This window comes from Delphinus delphis, chromosome 12, assembly GCF_949987515.2.
Source record: "Delphinus delphis chromosome 12, mDelDel1.2, whole genome shotgun sequence".
Classification (NCBI taxonomy): domain Eukaryota; kingdom Metazoa; phylum Chordata; class Mammalia; order Artiodactyla; family Delphinidae; genus Delphinus; species Delphinus delphis.
Window position 1 is genome coordinate 69,790,253 of NC_082694.2, and position 21,693 is coordinate 69,811,945.

Here is a 21,693-nt window from a genome sequence, read left to right on the forward strand (position 1 = left end):
GGACTAAAACCCAGAGAATTTAACTCCCAACCCAGAGTTCCCAATAGGCCCAGTAAGTTTAGAGCACCTGACTATATTCTAAATTTAATTCTCCGAGCGCATCAACAAGAGCTGAAAAGCCAGGAATGTGGTCTTTAGTTTCCAGATAGGGAAACTGAGCCCCAGAGATGTTAAGAGATTTGCTGAAAACTGTGGTCTCAATAAGTTAAAAATTAGTCGACAAGACAATATCATGGCGACGGCAGGATTATTTGTAGAGGGATCTGAAGTGACGAGCACTGGCGTGGGCTTGGGGGGTCTGCTTGCATTAAGATCCGGGGGACTCCCAGTCGCATTTAACAAAAGCATATTGAGTTCCAACTCCCGCTTGTTATACAGGAGCAAAAAGCATGACAACAGGGCAATGGCACCGTGAGGGGAAATTCGGGCCCAGAGACCTGAAGGATCGGAGAGTTTGCCAGGTTACAAGCCAGGGAAGAAGCCTCAGGCAGAGAGCATGTGCCAGACTTGGAGAGGAAGCCAGGGAACAGGATCTTGGGGGGTGTGGGAGATGACATCAGACTGCTGAGCTGGGGGTCCCACTTAGGGAGAGGGCTCAGGGTCAGGTTTTTGCATGGACAGTTAGACATAAAAGGCCCGTATGAGACACAAACAACCTGCCGGTCTCCCAGGCTCTCTGTCTGAGATCGGTGATGCTCTAAGACCCTTCTTGACTTCCAGCTCCCCAGTCTGTCCTGGGCCGGACCCCCAAGGGATTCAGGCTGGCCTGATCCCTTTGGACACAACGGTACTAAGGGGTGCCTCACAGTGCGAGCATGTAGTAGGCCCACTGTAAATGCTGGTTCCCTTGCACAACCCCATCCTAATGTCCTGACATTTCCAATTCACAGATGAGATGAGTAAACTGGCTTTCATTCTTATTTTAATGTGTAGAGCCTCAGGATGATTGAAAGGGTAGGAAAATGGGATTTCTAAGAAGAGATTAAACAAGCTGAAATTCTTTAGCCTGAAGAAGAAAGGCTGTGGGAGCAGTTTTAAATCTCTGAAGGGTTATTGTGTGGCAAAACTGGTTAGTTTCTAGCTCTCCTGAGGAGAAACAAGAGGAAAGAGAGAACCATAAACCCTGTGTCTCTTAGGTAGGAGTTTGTTTCTCCCAAATACCTGAGGCCTGAGCTAATGAGCCTTGACAGTTTCCACTGCAGGCAGTCGGGAGGGTAGAAGCCCCAGGCAGCCATGGCCTGGGGTTCATTTCCAGTCCCACCCCTCTAAGTCACAACCTCCACAATAACACAGAGACCTGACTGAGACCCAGCTCTCTAAATTTAATTTGGCGAATGTTTCCAAGCCATCACTGGATAGTTCCAAGCTCTCCCCTAGGACCCCAGGTGCATTACCCAACCACAAAGACATTCTTAGCCATGGAACCAGCAAAGAAATCATTAGGTCCATAAATGAAAAAAGAGTTTAAAATGAGTGACCTAACTAGACTTCTCTCTAGAGAGAAATAGCTATCTAAATTGTGTGTGCATATCACTCTGACTGTCATGAATCCAGCAATGGGGAAGCCCAGATGTGATCATACACCCTCAGAGGGTCCTGGGAGGCCCACCTCCCCAGCTCCTGCTTCTCAGGCTTTCAGGCAGCCACGTATAAAGGAGCCACTTGGTTGCAAAGTGGTTTTTCACCAGGTTGATTATTGGCGTGTTTTCTTTGTCTGTTTCTGTCCATATTATACCTTTAGTAATTGGAGAACCATCTAGACCAAATGCAGAATTTAAAACAAAGAAACATCAGTACATCAGTAACCTAATCAACAATTTGCCTTTTTTGAAATCTAAGTCTGTAACCTAATCAACAATTTACCTTTTTTGAAATCTAAGTCTTTAATACAAGTGGATAATCTTCAAAATTCCCTGATTAAGTTAACATTTATTTCAAAATTAACCTTTACCCTTTGCCAAGAGAAGCAGGCATGATGGGCAACTGATGGGCAGTGAATTCTGATGTGTCATCAATTAGAAAATTACAAAGGGCAGTGAGAGCTGATGACATCATGCTCTGCTGCCCACAGTTCACAGGAATGAAGAGCTAGTCACTGAAGAGAAATGAATAGGTACAGAGCCTACAGTAAGAATTCTGGGAATTACACTTGCCCTACATAGTATATATTTTTTTGTAAAGGAATGTCACCATTTTGAGATAATCCCAGGTACACAGGAATCCCACCAATGAACTTATCCACCTGATATGGTTAAAATCATGCAGGGTCTGGAGAGAGAGGTTTCTCCTTTGAATTGCTTCAGGGTCTGGTAGACAGTGGTCTGATAAGTATAGATTTTTTAGTCTCAATCTTTGCTTCCAAATATGTTTGTTTTAAGGACTAGAGTGACTTTCAAATTCAAGGGCCATAACTGCCCAAGGGAAGCCCCAGGCCATTTTCTACTTGGATGGGTCCTTGGGACCAGCATCAGAAATCTACAATTCCCTGCTACCCAAACCCCCTCTGGGCCTCAGGCAGCAGGACCAGATCCGGTATCAGAATGCAGAGTGGATGGCTTCTGCAGGCAGGGCCTGCTCTGACCCCATACATGGCTTTGACCTACCATCTCAGAGCACTTTCCTGGGGGACATTAGGGCAGGGTGGGGGGGTGGGATGGGACTGGGGTTGTGTAGCTGGAACAGACTGTGTGATGGCAGCGTGTAAGTCACACACGGACTGGGGCTGGGGTCTCTAAGGCTGACACAGCCCAGGAATGACCAAGAAGTGATTGTACACGGTCAGCACAGGGCCCTCCTGGGTAAGGCAGGAGAGCAGCAAGGCTAGGAGGAAAGGAAACCCAAACGCTGGGACAGGAAGCAGAGGGAGGGCCCACACTAGGCTCACTTCCTGTTGCAAGAGTCAGAGTATGGCCGGCACCCCTGCCCTCAAGGCCACCAAGCAGGGAGAAATCGCCCAGGATGGTTCGTTGTAAGCCAGGCGGGATGGTTCCTTTCTCACCACCATACGACTGTTTTTAATGGGCTCATTGATTGGTGCAGTGTTAGGTCACCAGTAATTTAATATTTATAGCCTTCTCTTCCCAAAATGTCTTGATGCTTACATTACTTTGAATGAGCCCCCTCTCTGTAAACATGGGCCTGGTCCATGGGACTCTTCACAGATAACGTCCCCATCTGCAAGTTGTGCTGGCCCCATGGAGACTTTCTGCCAAAGTTCCAAATGGTCAGGACGGGATTCACACCCCCAGAGAAGTGCAATCCCACAGCAGCGAGGATGCAGTAGAAGTATTGCCGGCCTGGGAGGTGGTAGCTTCAATCCCAGCTCTCTGAACCTCAGGTTTTTCATGGGTTGAACGAGGAGAAGCATATGTCCCTCCCAGGACTGCTATGAAGATGAAATGAGCAAACATCTGGAAAAGCCTTTGGCCCAGATTAGTGGCTCAAGAAAGGTTATATAATCTCTTGTTGGGGAGAAACTTTTAAAGATAACTCCAAAGGCATCAGTTTTCTTTTTTTAGAGTGCTTTCTTTCCCTTTCCTCCTGTTGATATGTCCTGGATAACGTGATGCCGGACAGTGTGAAGAGATCAGTGCTACCCCAGCCTTCTTTCACCCACCTCGTGCCTTTTTAGGAAATCATGAAGATGCCAGTGTTTCTTAAACTGTGAGCTGGTGCCACATGAAAGAGGTGGTCCTCAGTTGCTCTCTCACTGGGACACAGACACATTCCTCTTCATGTCTTGCCAGGCATATGAAGAGTAAAGAAAAGGCCTGGAGCTAGGATAGGGCCAGGTTGAGGGGAGGAGAGGCTTGCGATATCTAGGCCATCTCTACAAGGACAGAAAGGTTTTCCCCAATCTCACATGACCCAGCGTAAAGAACAGGGGTTCTTCATTACAGATAATAAGATGTGGTCAATGGAATAAAGCTTTTCTAACTGCTTCAAACCTCAACTGTAAACTGTGGTCAATAGTATCCTCCTCAAAGCTTGCTGTGGAGATTAAATTATTTTTTAAATATGTTAAAAAAAAAAAAGAACAGGGGTTCTCGGGGGACCATAGCCAAACCTCCACAAGGAGATGCCTGACCCAAAGATGGGTGGGCCCTGCTGCTGTAGGTGAGCTCAGGGTTGGAATCTGCATCCACCCCACCTAGGGATGGGGCCCAGGATGACAGGGGCACAGCCAGGAGGAGGGAGAATGGGAAGTGGACGGAGTCAGGTGTCCAGCTCATGCAATATTGATGGAGTAATGGAATACTGCACTTTACTGCCTGTTGATCCTACTCCTGGCCCCTCCTGGACCAGGGATCACAAGCTCAGCTGCGGGGACATCACTGAGGGGACAGTGAGGACCCCCTGCCCCCTTCCCTCAGCCCCCCTGACTGCAAGGCCCTTCTCCTGGGGGCACAAGGCCACACCAACCAGAGGAAGAGGTAGGAACTATGGAATCTGCCATACGTTCCTGGGGGTTGGTTGGGGGGGGGGGTGGAGGTTCTGTAGTGAGAGGGGACAGGCAGAAGGGGCAAAGCCAGGACCAAAGATAGAGACGGGAAAGGGCCCATCTCCTTCTTTTCACTGGGGACCCAGGAGAATCCAAAGGCACAGAGAGGTTGGGAAAGACAAGGCAGGCTTCGAGCACCAGAGCCATCTGAGAACTAAGCAGCTAGTTTCAACCACACTTCCTACCTGCTCATCAGTCTCTGTGCCTCTGAGTCCCGTTTCTGCCCTTCTGTTCTGATGCTTTATCTCTGGTTGTCTGGTTTTCTTTCCACTCAGCCGAGGTGGGGTGCACGGTCGGGGAGGATGAACTTGGCGGCACTGGCGGAGCTCAGAGCTCCAAGACTGGACTGAGGGGGCTGGGATCAGGACCCCGAGGGGCTCCAGTTGAAACGGTTCTTTCCACCTGAAGGCCGCCTTTACTGGTCGCCGTCCCCGACCTGCTCCTGAGTGGTGTGAAGACATGGGGAAGGAGGAAGTGGCGGGGTTTCCTCTGCCCTAATTCCCCCTCACGGCTCCCAACTTGGGAAATTTGGCCCCAAATACATCTTGGGACCAGTAGGTGAGGGGCTGGAGCTTGGATCTCCCTTTCCCTTACGTGTTCTTTTGGGTTTTGCTCTTCTATGTCTGTGTGTCTTCCTCCCGGCGCCTATCTCCTTCCACCTCATTCTGGCGGCCCCCTCTCACAGAGCCGGGAGGAGTGTGTTTTCCGCCATGAAGCTCGGCAAGAACCGGCATCACAAAGACGAACACCAAAGACAAGGTATGGACGCGCGACCCCGCCCACGGTCCAGGCGGCCCCTCTCTCCCCTCCGGTGACCAAACCCCTCCTCTCCGCGGGCAGCGCCCCAACGGGCTCTCCTGCTATTGGCCGGCGGATCCACCTGGGAGGGGCCTGGCCTCTCATTGGCTGGAGGAGAAGCCGGGTCCTGAGAGTGGTCCTCCGGAAGGAGGCGCCCCGAGGACTGAGGGTGGGTAGCACGTTTCCTCCGGTCTAGAGCTGAGTAGCAGAGCCCCTCAGTTCGTTGGGCTCATCCTGCCCTCTTTGCTCTCATTCTTTCTTCTCCACACAGAAGCCTAGAGATTTTTAATTAGAGGAGGGAATAACAAAAACAAAAAAAGAAGAAAGTTATTTGGCCAATTCCCTATTTCTGGGGGAAAATCAGAGTCCTGAGAATGCTTGCTCTGTGGCAGGACTCGCTCTCCTGCCTTTTCCCCGTGACCTCTCACGAGGCTGCAGGGACGGCCCTGGGGGAGACAGGCAGGGTGGGTCCTGGAAGACTGGAGTGGCCTGTGGCACTGGTGCCACCGGAGCAGCAGGCTGGGGAGGGCGCAAGACAGCTATTTAAGAGGAGGCAGGGAGTACAGTTGGAATACAGGGGAGAAATGGAGTGTATTAGGGGAGCTGTGTGTAACTTTCTAACCCAGGTCTGTAGATCACACACCCATCCTCAGGGCTCCTGGCTTCCCTCCCCAGCATCCCCTGTGTGGCCCACTGGCCCCAGAATCTCTCTCTTTGTCTTTTGCCCCTTGCGAATTCCAGCTGTGCCTTTTGCCTTCCTAGATTGGAGAGGGTAGAGCTGCCGGTTGAGACTCAAACCCACCATCCTTGGGTGGCTTCTCAGAACCGTCATTCCTTCATCTAGCTCGATTAGTACACATCAGTACAGGGTTAGGTTCTGAATTCCATCAGCTGTTTTACATGGATAAGTTCCTTCCTAAGCCTCAGTTTCTTCATCTGGTTACATGAGAATAGTGCCTATCTTGCCAGGCTGTGGCTATGAGGATTATGAGGACTAAAGACATATGTATAACGTGCTTGGCATTGTGCCTGGCACATGATAGCCACTCAGTAAATGGTAGCTACTGGTACAGGAGGTACATAAGTATGTATTATTTTATTCCTGACCCTCTTCCACGAAGGATATTCAGTGCTTGCATAAGTGAATTACATTCAATTAAAATTAAAAAGCAAGACCAGGTGCAATTTCAGTTAAAATCAGAGATCACGATTAGGCCAGAAACACGACAGATATGCAGACCATAGCATTCTAAGCAGATGCTACCAAGTAAACCTGGAATTTGACTCAGCTTCCTGGATGGCAAAGCAAAAAGGGAAATACAGTCACTATCCCACCATCCAGCCCACCTAACTGGCCCTCCCTCTTCCCCAGATGAACCGGCAGTACTGGAGATGGATGACCTTGACCGCCTGGCCATTCGGCTGGCGGATGGGCTGGATCCTGACTCCGTGTCACTAGCTTCCGTCACAGCTCTCACCACCAACGTCTCCAACAAGCGGTGAGTGGGCAGGAACCCCACAGCCCCAGTTGCCTTCCCCAGGTCAGACAGGACCCAGCTTGCTATGTTTGGAATTTGGGTGGGGAAGAATCAGGGCCCATGGACAGCTCCTTCCTAACCCTGCCCCTTTCCTCTTTTCCTGGATGTCTCCCTCACCTCTACCCCTGCAAAGGCAGGAGCCTGTTCCCAGGTCATTCAACACCTCCGGGCAAAGGGAAATCACGGAGCTGCCCAGCCCACACTTGAACCTGTTGACCTAATGTCTGTCTACCTATCACTTCTGTCATTGGTTAGTCCTCTGTTTTGGAGCCTCTGAGAACAACCGATCCCCCTTCTGTTTGGCAGTCCTGGAGTGTTTGAAGATCATGATTCTGTCCTTCTGCCCTTCTCCAAGGTCTAACCACTGCCAGTGCCCTCCTCCCCTGCAAGCAGTCCCCTTACACCCAGCCTGACAGTACATTCTCCTCCTCAGATCCAAGCCAGACATTAAGATGGAGCCAAGTGCCGGGCGGCCCATGGATTACCAGGTAGGTGGGGCAGCTAGAGGCCTCATGCCTTTCCGACTCTGTCTAGTGGGGGATTCTGGCCAGATGTGCGTTATAGACTCTGTGAAGGCATGGATCTGAGGGTCATAGAGAACCACAAGCTGAATATATGTTACCAAAGTAAGCTTGTTCCTGGAAAGCACTCACAGCAGTGTCATAAGTAGAGAAGTACAAACCCAAAGAGCAGCTTGAGAACTCTGCTTATGCTGGTCAAAGCCCTCCTAGGATTTTGTAACGGTCTTTATAAAGTGAGAGGGACCTGGAAAAACCATAAAAAGACCAAAGAGCATCCAAAAATAAATTTTTTAAATAAGTGTCTCTGAAGAAAGATAGATATTTTGGTGTTTTGTTTTGTTTTGTTTTTTTGCGGTACATGGGCCTCTCACTGTTGTGGCCTCTCCCGTTGCGGAGCACAGGCTCTGGACGCGCAGGCTCAGCGGCCATGGCTTACGGGCCCAGCCGCTCCGTGGCATGTGGGATCTTCCTGCTCCGCGGCATGTGGGGCACGAACCCGTGTCCCCTGCATCGGCAGGCAGACTCTCAACCACTGTGCCACCAGGGAAGCCCCTGGTGTGTTTTTTTAAATTGTTGCTTTGTATTATTTTGATGCTGGAAGTAGTATCAATCCTGGCTATCTATAGATGCTGAGAATGTGGGTGTTTTTTGCTTCTCTGTATTTTCTGAAATTAACACTTAATTTTTTTATTTGTATGTTTCTAAAATGGCTGAGATAGGGAGAGATTTGCAGCTATAAGATTGCTAATGTGGCCACAGTGCAGGCAGGATGGATGGGGCATGAGCATGGCTGGGAACTGCGGGGAGAGGGCCATGTGAACAGCAGGACCCAGTGTAGCCCTCCCAGCCTGGGGCCTCATCCTCAGCTTTGCAGGGCCACACCCTCAATTTTGTCTCTTTTCCCAGTGTTGATCAGAACCTGAGAGACTGAGTTACACTAACATAACTCACGATAGGCTAATGTACAAGCCGGAAGTACCTAGTACTTATTTATAAACTGCAAACAAGAAGGGCCCAAGGACCACGAATTCCTCTGGACCCTTCATTAGGAGCTATCAAGACCCAGTTGTAGGTGAAAAGACTGCTGGGCATTCCTAGGATTGAGGGAGTTTGCTGGCTGGTTGGGAGGGCAGAGCCTTCAGGAGACCTCACCTGACTGCCACTGCACTTCCCACCTAGGGCCAGCGCCAGGCCCCAGAATCAGAGCAAACCCTTCTCCCGGGTTAGGGCTTTATCTTTGATGCCCATTTCCCAGGCCCCATGCTCCCTTCTTTAAGGACAGCCCACCTCACCTCACTCAGGTGATAATATTGAGGACTTGACCCCAGCTTTCTTTGTATCAGGTACATCTGGTCATATTTCCTCAAGGATGCACCCTGTCTCTCTGAATCCTTGCTTCGGTTTGTTTTCATCCAGTCGGTGACCATCTTCCCAGGGGCTTGAAAAATAGCCCCAGGCAGTGTCAAGCGGACCTGCCCCTGGGGATTCAGACAACCTCACACCACTGGGCTCCTTGGAGGTTTGGGAATGTCACCTCCTCACCTCTCTGCCAAAACCCAAGCACGGAATGTCCTAACACTTCTGAGGGCTTTTCCAGGAAGCTCAGCTCAGGGCTTTGCTCCTCTGTGTTCTGAGAAGAGAAAAACTTCTAAAGAGCAAAGACCCCATAGTCAGATACCGTTCAATCCACAGTGTCACGAGCCCGCCATGTAAAGGCACATAGAAAACGGTGTCACCGTTACTGTTGCTGCTAATGTAACTGTTATCTTTTTGAAGGTTTACTATGTGCCAGGCACTAGGCTAGGTAGGTATGTTTCCCATTTGAGTTCATGTAATCTTAACAACCACCCAAGTATAGGTATTACTGTATTTCATAGGCGAGAAACTGAGGCCCAGGGTGGGTAAGGAGCTTGCCCCAGGTCACACAGTTATTCAAAGCTAGAAGCAAGGTTCAAACTTGAGGGTGTCCTACCCCATAGTCAGAGCAACTAATTTCTCTCTAATTAAGCCTTTTGAACAGTCTCTCCCTCTGGTCCCTGTTCATCTTTAGCTTACTACCTACTGCCTGTTTTCAAAAGCTCTTTCAGACCACTTCCTAACAGAGACTTTTATGAAGTGGACCAGACAGTCAGCCTCCAAAGACTTTGTAAACATTCTGAACTGAACAAAACAGTTGTATTGGACCTGGTAACACAGTATTCCCTGACAGGTTGATTCACTTCTCAACTGTGTTAACACACTTGGAGAGAGAGCTGAGGATGCAATGTGAGGGTTGCAAATGTGGAATTATTCTTGCTTTCAATAAGTACAATGTATAAAGCAAGAAAAACCTATCAGAAGGACTTCACTCTCTTGGAGAACTTGGCTTTGCTGAGTTAGAAAGACCTCAGCCAGAGGCACTTAGCCGAACTCAGATTCAGGAAGGATCCTCAGGGCTCAGAACCATCCTAAAGATTGGGTAGCACTGAAAGGAGGTCCCAAGGTGAAAAGACCATGGTGTACTCAGGCCCTTTGTTTCTTCTGTTTAGAATGCATGTAATGCGAAAACCCTTTCCTGATTATTGGCATCTCAAAAGCGAGAAGCTGCAGCTTCCTCCCTGTGAATGTGCAGTTTCCCCATCACAGTGGGCAAAGCTTCCTCCCTGTGACTATGCAGTTTCCCCATCAGAGTGGGCAAAGCTTGGTGCTTGGCACTTGGCAGGGATGTACTTGGCGGGTCACAGAGTCTTGAGTCTCTTCACTACCCTCTCTTCCCGCCACCAAGACCATATACATTTTCACCTCCAAACATCTCTCCAGTTTTCACCTCCACGTCATTTATCCAGCTCAAGTGCCGTATGGCAGCCGCTTCCTATCTGATCTCCCTGCTCTCATATTGCCCCCTCCACTCCATGCTCTACGCCACCACTGGAGTGATCTTCTCAAAATGCACAACTGGTCATGTCACATCTCTGTCACCTGGAGACGAGGGAACATAAAGGATGTTTCAGAAGAGCAGTACTAAAGGGTCCACCGCCTCTCATCTCCGCTCCCAGCGATGTTCTTGCAGCCTGGTCAGATCCCTCAGAAGCAGGTCACGAAGCACCATGACTCTTGGGTTCTCCCAGGACAGAGGTATAGATTTACACTCAGCGGTGTTCCTTGTGATGAGTTTCATGGAGTCACCTGAGGATTATGTCCCTTATCTTGGAAGGAGAGGATGGAATAGTCAGTCACCAAAAGAGTTACCCTGGTCAGCTGGTCAGTTGGTCCCTTAGTGGCTCTATTTGCCTACCCCTCTTCCATCATGGAAAGACGGAGTCCTCTGCTGATGACTGAAATCCCCTTCTTCAGAGTTTAATGTTTTGTTTTTTTAATTTCAAGTCCAAATGATACATTCCCCTCCATAGAGCACGGGGGGGCGGGGGGAGCCCGGACTGGCATTCTCCTCCCCCACCAACGCCAGGCCGCGACCTCCTTTGTGCACTCTCAGGGTACCCCTCAGGCCACCCTTCAGCCTGCAAAGAGCACGCACTGGAGCCTCCTCCTCCTGCCCCACCCTTTTCTCCTTTCAGCCCTGTGCCCTCCCCTCCCTACCTGCTTCCCGCCTGGTGTCAGAGCTTCCAGCTAGGGTCGTCCACCATTACTGGCTCTGCTCAGTGGAAGAAGGTGGGAACTCTGGGTCCTGAAAAGGAGCAGGGGGCAAAAAGGCTATCATTACGGCTGAGTCCCTGGGTGAAAAACATAAAAACCAGCCAACCTCTCACACTGCAAAAGTTAATCTCCTGATGGTATATCTTTACTACCTTATTATACCAAAACTGTGTTTGTCTACTTCCCAGTCTTGAGTTACAGAAAATCTTTTTTTTTTTTTTTTTTAATGGAGGAAAAGGGATGGGTTAGTTTTGGGAAAAAAATGAGCTCTTAAAAAAATCTTTGGTATAAAGTTTCATAGAGCTTAAAACTCTATAAACTACTACGCAAAGAATGTTCTGGAAGGACTTCTAGTGTCTGTTTACTCTCTTCACAGTAAACTTCTCAGAGCTGGCTCTATTTCCCTTTTAGCTCCCTGAAGAAACAATGATTATTGAACTCCTTCAGAGCTCCAGATTCTCAGTTCCATTCCCTGTGGAACCTCATTCCACATAGAAATGCTTGTTTTCATAGTTCAAGTATTACTTCAATTAGTAAATGTTCAGTTTCCAGTTCTACATACTTGCTTGGTAACGTTCTCGTTGTCATCAGGGTTTTTATTTTGTTAACATCGTTACTTTCGTTGTGTGGATTTTTCTTGTCCTTCCGGATATTTATAAGATATATAAATATCTGATGGACGCAGTGGATGATAATTTTCATGGCTATTCTTTTTCATGAAAAGGGAGAATGATTCTCTTGAGTAAAATCATATTTAGTAGTTGCATCAAAGCACAGCAATTAAAATACCAACTCTCCAAGATGAGAATCGTAAAAAGCAACTCATACAGGTTCATTAGAGGAGTGCTGAGGCAAATGCTGATACTAGCTCAACGTAAGCTATTTTGTTAAAATGCAAGTTCAAGAGACTTAAATGAAACAATATTAAGCGTCACACACGACCCTATCTGTTTGGGACACCAGCCACTTAACTGAAAGTAAATTCTAGTTGAGAAGCCATTTATAACAAGAGCTCACATTTCCTACACCTGTCTACTGTTTATGAAGCACTTTGATGCACATTGTCTCATTCAACCCTCACACAAACTTATAGATAGGTAGTGTCTTCCACTCATAGCTGAGAAAATGCCATTCCAGCAACCCCGAGTCTGTGCCTCTTCCTGTTTATCATGGCCCACCCATGGCCACTGACACCTCCAGATCCAAAGCAGTGAGAGTTCAGGAAGAGTATGTGCACAAACACATACACCAACACACACACACACACACGCACGTCCCTCCCTCCCTCTCTCTCTCTCTCTCTCTCTCTCTCTCTCTCTCCCTATATATATATATATATATATATATATATATATATATATATATATATGCAAATATTTGTTGAATGGATGAACAAGAAAAAGTGCTTCCCAGAATAGAAATAAGATTCCAGAGAGGTGGATGCCACAGAAAAAGATACAGAGTGCACACAACATACAAGTATCAAGGCAAAAAAGGTGTGTTCAGGTGGGCACCAAAGCCTCACTGGGCATTCAAAGAAATTAAACAAAAGAAGGGGAGCCAGGAATGTAGAAAGGGAGCCAAATTCCAGAAATAAAAAAGATGTCAGGGCTTCCCTGGCGGCGCAGTGGTTGGGAGTCCGCCTGCCGATGCAGGGGACACGGGTTCATGCCCCGGTCCGGGAAGATCCCACATGCCGCGGAGCGGCTGGGCCCGTGAGCCATGGCCGCTGAGCCTGCGCGTCCGGAGCCTGTGCTCCGCAACGGGAGAGGCCACAGCAGTGAGAGGCCTGCGTACCACAAAAAAAAAAAAAAATGTCAGAGGCCTGCAGGCTTAAAATGAGAAATGCTGGAGCAGAAAATTAAATGCATGTTAATGGAGACTTAGAAAGCTTAATCCCGGAGTACACAAGACCTGGGAGGTAGGTTTGCAGCCCTCGGTGAGGCAGGGCCATTGATGCCGGGGAGAACTTGAAGCACATGGAATCACCCGGGAGCTTTAAAGATATGGCTGCTGGACGCCACTCCTTCCACCCCTCCCCCAAGACTGGACTGCGTTGGTCTGGAGTGTGGCCGGGGCCTCAGGGTCTTTACCCACCATCCTTCCCCTCCCACCTGCTAATTCTGCTGCACATCTACTTGGAGGTGATCTAGCCACGCCCTTTCTTTATAAATGAGGACAGTGAGGCTTAGTGGGGGAAAGAGCCCAGGATCACCAGCGGATGTACGGCAGGCCGACTGGCCCCCAAATCCGGTGCTGGCTCCCGGCACCTTCCAGCCCGCTGCCCGGGCCCCGACTCCTGCAGGACCAGATCCGACCTCACCCGCTTTCCTTCTCGGTCCCCCTCTTGCCCGCCCGCAGGTCAGCATCACGGTGATCGAGGCCCGGCAGCTGGTGGGCTTGAACGTGGACCCCGTGGTGTGCGTGGAGGTGGGCGACGACAAGAAGTACACCTCCATGAAGGAGTCCACTAACTGCCCCTACTACAACGAGGTCAGCGCCCGGGGCCCCAGGTGGGGAAGGGGCCTCCGAACCATGGCAGAGGCTGGGCCCCGGCCCCATGGGGCCCAGCAGGAGAAGCTGGGAGTCAAGGGACACAGAGGGCCACCAGCCGGCGTGACCTTGGCCCGCCCGTTACAACCCGCAGCCTGCTGACATGCAGTGCTGCCCCCTCTGAAGCCCCAGTCCAGATCCCAGCCAGACACAGGTCTGGCCAGGGGCCACCCTGTGAAAGGAATAGCACCCCAGGTCCTCCTGTGCTGCTCCCAGCAGCGCCTGTGAGTGAACTGCACACCCCCTGAGGCCTGGTCCCGGATGTTTCCCAGGCCAGAGCCCCGAGGTGGGGCCGCCTCCTTCCAGCCCCAGCCCGTGGTGGCACTGGCACCGTTAACGAGCACCTGCTGCATGGCGGCGGGCACTCTCGTAAACGTTTTTGGTACATCATCTCTTCTGGCTCTCACACTGTCAGAAGTTGTCACCATCAATCCCATCTTACCCAAGGGACCTTGAAGCTCCTGGAGAAAGATCTGGCCTGGGTGCTACGTGCCAGAGTCGGGTTCTGTGTGCGCACGCTCTCTGCTCAGCTGCCGTCATGGGCACCTGAACCTCTTCGGGGTCCTTCCAGACCACTGGCCGTGATGCTTGGGGAGTGAGGGGTAAAAGGCCCAGTACCCACTGCTGTTCGTTGCAGCTGTTTGAGGCCACATCGAAGTTAAAGGACCTCAGAGACCTAGTTCAATCTTTCCATCTTACAGAGGAGGAGACTGAGGCCACAATATGAAAAGGGCCAAGATCACAGAGAGTACTGTAGACAGAGCAGGGCCCAGACTGCCCTGCCTCTGCCCAGCGCTCTGTCTGCCACCTTGGACGGTCACCCCAGACACAGCATCGTGACTCTGGGCTCCAGGGAGGGACCCATCTTAATCAGCTCTGGGGAAGGATGCCCCTCAGATGCCTGAGCACACATCAGGCTAAGACAGAAGTCAGCTGGCACCCTGGCCAAACGAGGCACCTGCATCCTGTGTTTCGGTGTCCATCCTGGGGGTGGTGAGGGCTGAGGGTGCCGTCTGCTGCTTGGGGGAGGGCATCGCTTGGGAAACTGTGGGCGGCCCCAGTCGTGGGCCTTCAGGAGGAAAACCCAGGCACAGCTCTGCCCTTCACGGGGACCCAGGCTAAAGCCAGAGCCTGGCCGAGGTCTCCTCAATGACCACAAATGGACCCCATTCTCACGGCTGGTTTCCTGCAGGGCCACAGGGCTGGGACACTGCTGTTTCAGGACCCCCCTCAGCCCCATGTGGCAACCTTCCCAGGAGTCAGGAAATTCGGGCTGGACACCTCTGACCTTATGTCAGGACACATCCCTGACTGGAAAAACCTCCGGCCTAGATAACATCTATTTTTCCCTAACAGATGTGGAGACAGGGCCCCATGGCCTTCCACAGTTATCTGATAGTGGTGAAGCCATGTTTGCCTGAGGGGAGGGCTCACCTTGCAGCAGGCCCACATGCCTCATGTTTCATTCAAATGGTTTCCTCCTTCCCAAGGAAACAGAGCTGTTCTCCCCACTCTGTGGCTCCTCAGCAAACTCCTACTCACCCTGCAGAGCCCAGCTCAAATGTCCTTGCACTGAGTAGCCTTCCTGGCACTCTCTAGGTCAGAGGTCAGGGCATTCCTCTCTCTCTGACAACAACATCCCCAAGTTGCATTTGGTTCTTCATGTCTAACCCGGGAGGCTCCCAGTCTCCTGCATTGCTGTAGCCCAGCCCAGGGCCTGCCATGTACCTAGAGGGCTTTGGTAACACTTTGCTGAATGGATACTTACCCAGACGAAGAAATAGACATCCGCTGGGCATCTGCTCTGCACCAAGCTCAAGCCTGGCCACAGAGCGGGTGCAAACAGCACACTTCCTAGTTCCATTTTCCAAACTCTACATTTATATCCGCTAAAACTGTTTATTCCACTCATCTTTGGATCATCTTAAATTTACACCTGATCATATTTTTGTTCTTTTTCACAAACACAAGTAACTCTGATTTATTCAATTTCTGTTTCCTCTAAACCAGAGTTTCTCAAACTCAGCACTGAGGCTATTTTGGACCAGGTAATTCTTTGTTGTAGGGACTGTCCTGCGCATTGGCGGATACTGAGCGGCGTCCCTGGCTTCTACCCACTAGATACAAGCAATCCTCCGATAGCAATCCTCCACTCAGATGTAGCAACCAAGAAGGTTTCTAGACATCGTCAAATGCCTCCCGGGGGTTAAAATCGGCCCCAGCTGAGAACCAGTGCGCTAAACTATCTTCCCATGATTCCTCCCAGCCCCAAAGCTAGAATTTTCTTTCCCTTTTCTTCTTCTGGTCCCAGGGGTGTGCTGCTTCCCGCTAATTCTCTGAGTTGATGGGAACCTACCTTTGGTTCCACTAAACACAATAGAGGGAGGTGGGAACGACCAACATCACTTAGATTTCTAAGTAATCACAAAAGGGAAATATGTTCAGGAATTACAAGGAATACGACCCCAGACAGCGCAGAGTTCTAGCTTAGTTAGCTCGCTCTCCTAGGGCTGACACAGCTCTGCGGCACCTGGCCTGGCCTTGACCCTCCCGCCTGGCTCTGGACCTGTCTTCCTGTGAAGGGGGGCTCATAACCATCACCCCCCCCCCAGAACAAGCTGACAGTCCACAGCCCAGGCCAAGACCTCTCCTCGGTGCGTCCGGTCCCAGACACTGTCATCTTCCTTCTGCCTACAACCACCTCCCCCCATTGCCTTGAATCCTTCTCGTTCTACATCCCAAAGAATCTACCACTATATCGTCCACTCAACATCACCAACTCTGCCTTTGCTTTTCTTTTGACTCCCCTTTTGTCTATAAGGCCTTTCACTCTAGCATATTCTAAGCACAACTATGAAGAACCATTACGATCAAGGACAGGAGCCAGAAGCCTATCATCTATCCATCCATCTACCTATCCATGCATCCATCTATCTATCTATCCACCTAGCTGTGCCTTTCCTCAGTCCCACATACCTCCTAGTGACCACCACTTCCTCACCTTAATCCCTGCACTCATTTCTGCGCCCCATCTTTCCTGAAACTGCCCTGTTCCAGACATCAAGGACCTCAACATCCACCATTTCTCCCTCTCCCTTGACCGCCCCGGCCCTTCCATCCTCTCGCCGCCCCCTGCCCTGGGGACCTCTCCCGCCACTCTCCTGCCTTCCCCTCTCTCCAGCTCCTCTCCTCACTGCCTTTCTTGGCATCACTCCCTGTGACCACTGCTGAAGTGCTGCTGCTTCTTGGAGCCCTCTTCTGGGCCTGCTTCTTTCCTACTGTCCTTCCTTCTCTCCCTGGGTATCTCCCCAGCCTCAAGGCATCGGTTACCATCTGCGTGTCTAGATGCCTGTACCACCCACCTCTCCAGAGCTTCAATTCCCCCATGACCAGCATCGTCTGGGCATAGTGCTTCGTAGCAGTTGGTATTTATTGTGCAGTGGCCGTGTGCATGCCTGGGTTGAATGCTTGACCCAGGTCATCTCATTTAGATTCCGAACCACGCCTCCCAGCAACCCCGTGAATGCTGCCCCGGAGCAGTCCCACATGGCGGCCCTGGCTCGTTATCCCCACGTCACAGAGGTGTAAACTGAGGCTCAGGAAGGGAGGTGATTGGAGCAACAGGGAAAGCTCAGTCTTTCTGGCTCTAAAGCGGGCGCTGTTACCCACAATGCTCTAGTGTGAGCCTCCAGCAGCCAGGAGCAGATTCTCATTTACTCCAAGCTCTTCGGCAACCTTTCTTCCATCTCCCTGCCCACAAGTTCACCAAAACAGTGGGCCTTCTGCTCGCTGTCCGCACCCTCGCTCCCAGCGCCTGCACACCGAGGCCGGGACAGATGGGTGGGCACTGCAACTGTGAGTGGCAGCTCCCAGCCGGAGAGGACAGGTCGCGCCCACAGCACTTACATTTATAGCAGATCAAGTGCATCGGTTCTAAATTCCAAGGCTCAGCTTAGTTTACGTTTAAACACCTCCAAACTTGGGGTGCATCTTCCAGGCAGCATTGTGGTTTAATGGTGATGTCTGTGGGACCCATATAACCACAGCGTATCTTACATGTGTCTCATCAAGCCTCATAACAAGGCTCTGAGGGGGGCCATCATGACCCCCGTCTGACAGCTCAGGAAGCTGAGGTTCAGAAGATGTGTTGCTCAAGACCACACGACTCCCAGCTCCCCCGGGGTCGGGGGACCAGTGGTTGCCCCGCCTGCTCATCCAAACTTTGGAGCTCAAGGGAAATGGCCGGGGTGCAGACAGGCACTGTCAGGAGGGAGGGCCCGGCATTTAGCCCCTGCCCTCCAAGTGACAGCAAGTCTGGGTCCTTCCCCCTCCAGTACTTCGTCTTCGACTTCCATGTCCCTCCTGACGTCATGTTCGACAAGATCATCAAGATCTCGGTGAGTGGGGAGCAGTCCCTGGCAGGCGGGGCTCTTAGCTCAAACTGCACCTCTGTGCAGACTTGAAAAGGGCACCCCTCTGGGCGGGCCAACCCTAAAAAGTCAGACCCGCACCCAGACACACAGCCGGGCAAGTGGGGCACAGGCTGGACGTGGGCCCCTCTCGCCCCATTAGCTAGATCCTTCAGCAGAGCGTACAGCCTGCTCACGCGTACCTGGCAGCCAGCAGAGCACAGGCGAGGCACAAGAGGCTGATACTAAGCCTCAGAGAGCGGCCCCTGCCCTGCCAGGCGCCCTCCTGCTTCACCTGAAGCTCGCATCCCCAGAAAGAGTGACATGGCGCCGCTATCAGTCAGCCCTTCCCCGCCCCACGGAAAGCCTCAGCCCCATCCACCTGACTGGTGACTGACTGGTGGTTCTGCCCGGAAGGTGATTCACTCCAAGAACCTGCTGCGCAGTGGCACCCTGGTGGGCTCCTTCAAAATGGACGTGGGGACCGTGTACTCCCAGCCGGGTGAGTAGCTGCACAGCCGGTCAGCTCCGGGACACGCAGTCCCTCCCACCCTGGCGGGCCCTGGGCTCAGGTGAGGCCGTGAGTGCACACGGTCTTCAGGTATGCAGAGCGATGGGGTGCCCAGCCTGCATACAGTCGCAGTGACCACCTGCGCCCAGTCGGCGGGGCTCACGGGAGGCCTGCAGAGTCGGCAGCATGGCCCCCTTTTACAGCTGAGGGGCCTGGGCGCCAGAGAAATGCCGGGGCTTCCCTGGTCACCCAGCTGGTCTACGGTGAGGTCAGGCCGTGTGACTCCAGAGTCCCTCCTGAGCCACAATGTCCTCAACACCCAGTGCGGGGGGCGGGGGGCAGTCTCTGAGGGATACTGTGCCCTGAAAACACCTTCACTGACCAGCCGTCCAGGGACCCAGGCTGCCTGAGAACAGCCGCGTGGGCTATCTGCTCAGCAGCTCTGGGGGAACCCATACGCCAACACCGCGTGGGGTTAGTGAGGGAACCCCAAGCCCTGGCCCAGAGGGCTGATGAGGCTTGGACCAGACAGAGGAGGTGCCTCAGCCTGACAGACAGCACTCGCCACACGGCCAGCTTGGGAACCACGGGCAGACAAGCTGGCACTGGGCCCCACCCATGTCCCTGAAGTGAACCCGCCACTTGGGTGCAGTAAGGACCCCATTAGGCCCTCTGACAGTGACAATACAATTTCACCCAGACAATCACATTTGACCCTCACAAAACAGTGAGGGGGACATCAGCATTCCTTCCCATTCTACAGACGAGATAAATGAGGCTAAAAGAAGTTGTGTCTCAGAGGTGCCATAAACTATTAGGTTGAACAAACTGGCGATTCCTTATGTTCAACCTAGTAGACACTCGGCTGGCGCACGTTATAACTATGACTCAGACCAGGAAATCTAAGCCGAAAACCCAAGATTATACACATAAAAATCACAAAATCATAGAACATTCAAGCTCGAAGAGCTTAAAAACATCCAGTCCAATCTCTCTCTGAAGGAACAGAAAGAAAAAATCCACTCCCTCTTCAAATAGCCTTTAACTCTGAAGACAAATTTTATGTCCCTCCTGAGTCTTATTCTTTCCTTGCTAAATTTCCCCAGTTCATCTAACTCTTCATTCACACATCTGTCCGTCCACCCATATATTCTTTCACCCACCCACATATCTACCTACTCACCTGTCCGTACGTTAATCCATCCTTCTATCCATTTATCCATCTGCCATCCATCCATCCCTCTATCCATCTACCTTTTAGGCCAGCCGGGCACCCTACCACCCGTCTTCTACTATCCATCTCCCCATCCAGCCATCTGGCTATCTATCTGTTCCTGTATCCATCCCACAAACATCCACTCTGGCAAGACCCTTGAAGCTCTGGGGCAGCCTAGGACATGGCCCCCTCCTCCTGAGATGCGCCAGTTCAGCTGACGGCCTCCAGTGACCCCTCACGCACATGGCTTACTCCGCTCTCACCATCCCGGTCTGTCTCTTCGGACTCTGCAATGGCACTGTCTCTCCGGAGACACAGTTGGCCTGGCCTATCCCCAAACAGGCCGATTTCTGCACACAGTCCTGAACACATCTCACAGAACCAAATGGAGACAGAGGCTTGCTGGCAACAGGTCTGAACTATAGGAGAAGTTGAAAGAGGAGGGAGGGGAAGAGGAAACTTCTGAGTCCCTGGAGATTCCAGTGCCCACACAAAATCAAGGAAGAAGATGTGCCCTTCGTACAGGCTACGCCTGCAAACAGCTTTAAAGTCAACCTGAAGGGGCAGATCCGTCCTAGAGTGGGCTCCTCTCCTGACATCTGTCCTTTCCTCCACACCGTCTTAATTCCTGGGAGTATTGGGGTGACACTACCAGTGTCTGTCTCTAGGAGGCTTTCAGTCTGAAATTGGAGACAGACAATAAGTAGATAATCACAGTGACAGTGAGATAAGAGATGTACATATGGAAAGGGGCCAGGATCAGCTCTTCTGAGGAAGTCAGGGAAGGCTGCATGGAAGAGGAGACACATGAACAAAATGATTAGAAGTGTGAATAGGGAGGTGGAGGGTTGGGGTAGGGGGCAGAAGGGATGGGGGCATTCCAAGCTCAAAGAACAGCAGCCACAAAGACATGGGGCTATGAAAGAGCAATATGAATTATTCAGAGAGGGGTAAACAGCTTTGCTTGCAGGAGCACGGGGTGGGGGGGGGGAGGGGTGGGCGGGCGGAGGGTGAACATTGCGAGCTGCAGAGAGCTGTATCAGGAGACCCCACAGGGGATGCTGAGGTCTGTGGTCTTTCCCCCAAGTACTGGCGAACCTCAAGTGGGTTTGAAATGGGGAGTGAGAGAGGGAGGGCCTCTTTGAGGGCTCTGTCTGGCAGCTGCATGGTGGTTGACTGCATGGGTTGGGGGCAGGAGGGCTGCAGGCAGAGAAACCAGTTAGGAGGCTCCTCTGTTTGAAGCCATGCCACACGCCTGGGTGCATGACCAGGGGCGGGGCCTTGCCTCGGCCACCCTTGCTCGGGGACCTCTGTCTCCCTGGCCGAGAGGCAGGCAGAGCTGTGGCCCCAGGGCCCCAAGACCTGGTGACCTGGGCTCCGAGGCCTGCCCCGAGGACAGGTGCCGCCCTGGGTAGGCCAGCAGGTGCAGCCCCTTCTCCTCGCCACTGCAGAGCACCAGTTCCACCACAAGTGGGCCATCCTGTCGGACCCCGACGACATCTCCGCGGGGCTGAAGGGCTACGTGAAGTGTGACATCGCCGTGGTGGGCAAGGGGGACAACATCAAGACGCCCCACAAGGCCAACGAGACGGAAGAGGAAGACATTGAGGGGTGAGGCTCCCATCCTCCCCCAGCCCCTGGAGACCCGGCCCAGCCCTTCCTGGAACACCAAGGGAACCCCCAGGGTGGACTTTGCCCAGAGATCTCACCCTCCATCTCCCTACCCCTATGCCCAGATGGCCCATCTCTCCCTGGAAGGACTGAGGCCAGGCCAGCCTCGGTGTCCGGGGACTCTCCTCATGGGGCAGAAAGGACTGAGGAAGGGCAGGCAGGGGTTCACAGAGGACAGTCACGAGTGACAGTCATTTGACATCCAGGCTTCTGACTGTGAGAAACTTGGAAAAAAAAAAGCAAAGTCCCAGAGCTGCTGGGTCTTGAGTCTACACGCAGGAGAGCAAAGAGATTTTATTTCCTGTACCAGTTCCAGGCAGCTGACAGTGGTTGTTGAGAAAT

The 21,693-nt window shown here is 51.8% G+C and overlaps 1 protein-coding gene across 2 annotated transcripts in view; it reads left to right on the plus strand.

The window, feature by feature from the left end:
• The window catches only part of OTOF (otoferlin), a 91,571-nt gene that overhangs the window by 46,549 nt on the left and 23,329 nt on the right, over positions 1 to 21,693 (plus strand). For both annotated transcript variants that reach the window (XM_060027611.1, XM_060027613.1), the window contains exons 6-12: positions 5,187 to 5,260; positions 6,672 to 6,798; positions 7,271 to 7,325; positions 13,353 to 13,484; positions 17,879 to 17,941; positions 18,371 to 18,455; positions 21,132 to 21,291. In XM_060027611.1, coding sequence (XP_059883594.1) covers positions 5,187 to 5,260; positions 6,672 to 6,798; positions 7,271 to 7,325; positions 13,353 to 13,484; positions 17,879 to 17,941; positions 18,371 to 18,455; positions 21,132 to 21,291 — 696 coding nt within the window. The remainder of the gene's footprint in view (positions 1 to 5,186; positions 5,261 to 6,671; positions 6,799 to 7,270; positions 7,326 to 13,352; positions 13,485 to 17,878; positions 17,942 to 18,370; positions 18,456 to 21,131; positions 21,292 to 21,693) is intronic.